Genomic DNA, 4,205 nt, shown 5'->3' with positions numbered 1-4,205 from the left:
CTGTCGTACTCTGCATTCTGCTCTAGGATTCGTGGATTTCTCTGAGAGCGCCGTTATGCTGGATGGCTTCGTCCGCATTGGAAGAAGCTTTCTTAGTGCATTAACACACTGGGACCCAAGACAGCCGATAGTATGAGCCAGGCTGGTTGAATGCCGTAGTAATTTTTGGCAGTATTTGCTAGTGGCATTGTTGTGAGAGGGCGATTGGCCTCTGGTCCACAATAAGACTTAAATAAGCTTGAATTGGATGAAAGTGAATCGAATTGAATTGCGTTTATGGGAACAGAAGTCTCAGTTGTTGTGTTGTGTGTGTACTTTCGGTTCACCCGGTCCTCTTATGAAGACACACCGTCAGTTCTTCACTGGCTCTCCATCATCGTCGTTGGCAAGGTACTCCATTATGTGCTGGTTTGGGTCTAGGTTCTCAGGATTGCACCTTTGAGGCATGACGAGAGTCACAATAGCTGAGGCCGATCGAACAAAGTTGATCAAATCATCGTGAGATGATCAGGAACGAAGCCGACATAAGAGGGTTCTACACATGAGCATTGTCATGAGCGCGCGCCCGATCGATCGACGTCGTCGTTTATACACAACAGGTGAGTCAGGCACATATTCGTGGTCTTTTGGAGCCCACTAGTTACAACAACAACCTCAGAATCCATTAAGGAACTACAGGTTCATCGTTGTTCGGCTTTTATTTTACATAATTCCCGAAAATGCAGGTATTATTCCCCAAAATAATTCCTTAATTCCCTTCCCTGGGAATATTCCCGGGAATAATAGGTATAATTCCCCACTTTCAGCCACCCTGATATAAGTCCGACGGTGTACCTTCAGCTCACCAGCATCCGACAGCCCTCCCAGAGACACCATCTCGAACCTCCTCCCAAGGGCCTTCGCAATACTCCCAGCAATTGAAGTCTTCCCACAGCCCGGTGGACCCACTAAGAGTAACGGTCTAACCTGTCTAGTCGAAGGATGAGACATCTTGCCCAACGCCCACAACTCTACCACTCTCTCCTTAACTTCCTCCAAACCATAGTGAGTGGCACTCAAACTCGAGCGCACTGCAGAGAGGTCGACGACGCCCTCAGTAGAAGTCCACGGCAATGAAAGGACAACGTCGAGATACTGTCTTGTTACTGCGTACTCTTGCGAGCTCGGCTCAAGCTGACTTAGCCTCGTTAACTCCTTCTCAAACACCCGTCGAGTCCTATCACCAGTATTCCCAAGAGGGATCTTCCTCCCCAAATCGATCAGCTGATCGATATCCTCTCTATTCTTCTCGCCATCACCAATCTTTCCACGAATAAGATCACCAACCCGTCTCGCAGCGAGACTCTCGCTCGAGCTACCAGACTCCTTTCCTCCAAAAGAGATACCTTTTCCTCATCAGAAATTGTCAAGATCTCCGCTAAGGCATCGGGCATCCAATGGAGATCCTTAGCCTCGCATCTCGCTAAAGCTTGCAGTGCAAGCCTTGCACCCATTTCAACGCGAATTTCGAATCGCGAGCAGCCAATTTCTCGCATTGCCGCAACTCGACGAGCCTGGCTCTGACTGAATCTATCAGTAAATATCTGCAATAGTAATAGTGCATGAACAGCGCAGAACGACGGTTTCGCTGAAACCAACTCCGATGGCCTTAGGTATTCTCAGGATAGCAGTTATTGACTGATTCTACCTTTGATGATAGCCTTCACCTGGATAACAGTTCGGGTTTCACCGTGAACAAAAAACAACAGAATAGCTAAGCTCAAAATCTATCATTACGCGAGCGAAATTGAAGATCGGGCACGCACAAAGAAGACAAGAAAGATATCATTATTTGGGAGTCAACTTGATGAGAAAGAACACCACTCGCAGGGCGGGATCCTAATGTGAGCGAGAGCACGAATCACAAGGGAAACGGTCATCAAGAGGATGACCGTTACTCAAATCGGAACCCTTGGCTGGAAGTAAATTGCAAGTCCACCCCAGAAAACAAAGGATTGCGGGTGAAAACGGAGAACGGGAAACCCGAAACCCCACCAGAAACCCGACAGGGCAACCCGAAACCCGAACTTTTACCCAAGTGAAGGCCATCATCCGCACTGCGGATGATGGCTTGCAATAACACTCAACATCAATACACTCAACACTGTTGAGTGTATACTCCGAGCTGAAGACCGCTCGGACTTTGTCAACTGCGTGAAGAGCGCTAAGAAGGGCTGCCACATATGCTTGTGGTCCCCAACAGATGAGGTCCATCGTCATCCGGTTCAAGCTATTTGTTTCATCCTATTCGAAGTAACATTTGCTCTCCTACGTAGATGTACATTTCAGCATCTACAACACTCTTCTGGACTGCACTTCGAGAGCACTCATTACATCCTTGGTACCCTCGTCGCTAAACAGTGGCCGGGGACCTCGATTATCGGCGTCCCAATCGGATGTCCACTGGACGAGCAGGATGAGCAGGAACTCTTGGAGATTTCATGCCCGTGGAAATTACATCTATGTTGGTGGAGGTCAAGTTCTATGATATATTGCCTAGCCCAGCCTGTCTGCGTAATCTTGCTCTCTCATCAACCGGAGAAAGTTCTGTACGTAGACAGCTGCGGTCACTTCTCTCAGCTTGTCGGTCTGGCCGCCTTTCAAACTTCTGAAGGCGCGCTGGAGTGGAGCGGTCTGGGGATGGGCCATCCCGGATGGCAGATTCCATCCGCGTAGTTGATACGTGGAAGTCGCCGGAGTTAACTAGGTTAGTGAATTCAAGGATGGCTGAGGCTAAGTGGCGTGTTGCCTCTGCCTCAAGGGGTGTCATTGTTGGATGACCCCAAACGACGTTTGGCAAACGTCAGCTGCTAGGCTAGCGGTGCTAGCTAAAGTCGAGTCTACGGTCCACCGGCGTGTTACGCGTGCACGCTTGTACTAGGCTAGTAGGGTTGCTGAGCTTCGTCGACAGATTGCTGTTTGCCGGATCGAAGGGGAGCGTGTTATCACACAACTCACTGATGCCTTCCCTGTCGTGAGGGATATGCCTAAGCAGCTTTCCCTGTCTATCTCTATGTCGGCTGTTACTCGGTATTCGCAGGAGAAAGTCATGGGGGTGAGCCAGATACCGATCGACTCACTTGAGGTTAGGCAGGAGATTGAGTCCCTGTAGGCCGCTATTAGGGAGGAGAAGCTATATAAGTATGTATCCCGCCCTGAACCGTCAAGAGAGTTGAACGCCGCGGCGTACGCCATCTTGGATGACTTGGATACGGCGCCTGATCTTCGTACATGCACAGAGATAGTCTCCGGGACTCCCGGAGATTCCCGGACCGGGAGATTGAACGCTTAGCTGTAAGCTCCTTACAAGGTCGAGTCTGATTGATATTGGATACATTAAGTGTCAGGATATTCATGGTGAGTTGCGAACTCCTTCTGAGAGTGATTTACGAGTAGCAGCAAGTGCGGAGGCATCGACTTTGATAGCTTGTACAAATGGAACTCAATCACCATTCGAGCATCTTACAGTAGGTGTGTTTCGAGAGTTAATACAGCCCGAAATTCTCCTCCTTTCGGACTTTTAGAGAACCTCACTTCGAGTTCTACACCGCCGGAGGAGTTTGGGCGGGGTTTGCGGGGGAGTTTATGGAAAGGCTTTCCAGGAAAGCGTCGGTATACACTGGTGGGTTTCCGCTGTGTACATTTTGTAGCAGGATGGGCTGAATCTCGTGACTGGCGAAGTCCCTTGTCGTGTAAGATGACACAATGATAACACAGTCTCATCACTGTGTCATTGCGACGGTCGCAATGCGACCGACCTCTATAGACAGAACGCAACATTCACAGATATGGAAAAACATGAATCATGATTTTAGTCATCAGCAACAAAGCGGCTAATGAAAAAGCGTAGAGCTTCTGTCCGCTCATCGGAAAAAAGTGAAATAATTCATTCATGGGATGTTCAATAGAGTTTATTGAATAACCATTGTTTATCAATAGCTTGAGTTCTATCCTCCAATTTCGAATGTATTCCATAGTAATAGGGACCGACAAGGGTCAGTGGAGTGAAACAGTGAATGTTTATTACGCCAGCTGGTACTATGGATAATCCACACTGTGGATTCCACAGTTCCATCTGGTAATGGCATGAATCCGTCGGAGTGTGCAACGCCCAACGAAGTTCGTCGGGATATTCGTTGGCCCAACGTTAATATCGTTACCATATT

General features: G+C 48.6%; 1 protein-coding gene across 1 annotated transcript; it reads right to left on the bottom strand.

Annotated features, from left to right (window-relative positions):
- Positions 1–702: 702 nt before the first annotated feature.
- Pmar_PMAR029473 (hypothetical protein) lies at positions 703–1,493 on the bottom strand (the record flags this gene model as incomplete). Its single annotated transcript, XM_002784498.1, has 2 exons — positions 703–1,302; positions 1,386–1,493. 2 exons carry the CDS (start codon positions 1,491–1,493, stop codon positions 703–705), a joined length of 708 nt encoding a protein of 235 aa, XP_002784544.1.
- Positions 1,494–4,205: the final 2,712 nt, after the last annotated feature.

Source organism: Perkinsus marinus (assembly GCF_000006405.1).
Source record: "Perkinsus marinus ATCC 50983 genomic scaffold scf_1104296935218, whole genome shotgun sequence".
NCBI lineage: Eukaryota > Perkinsozoa > Perkinsida > Perkinsidae > Perkinsus > Perkinsus marinus.
The sequence above is the reverse complement of the archived record's forward strand: the minus strand, read 5'-3'. Positions and strand labels throughout refer to the sequence as shown.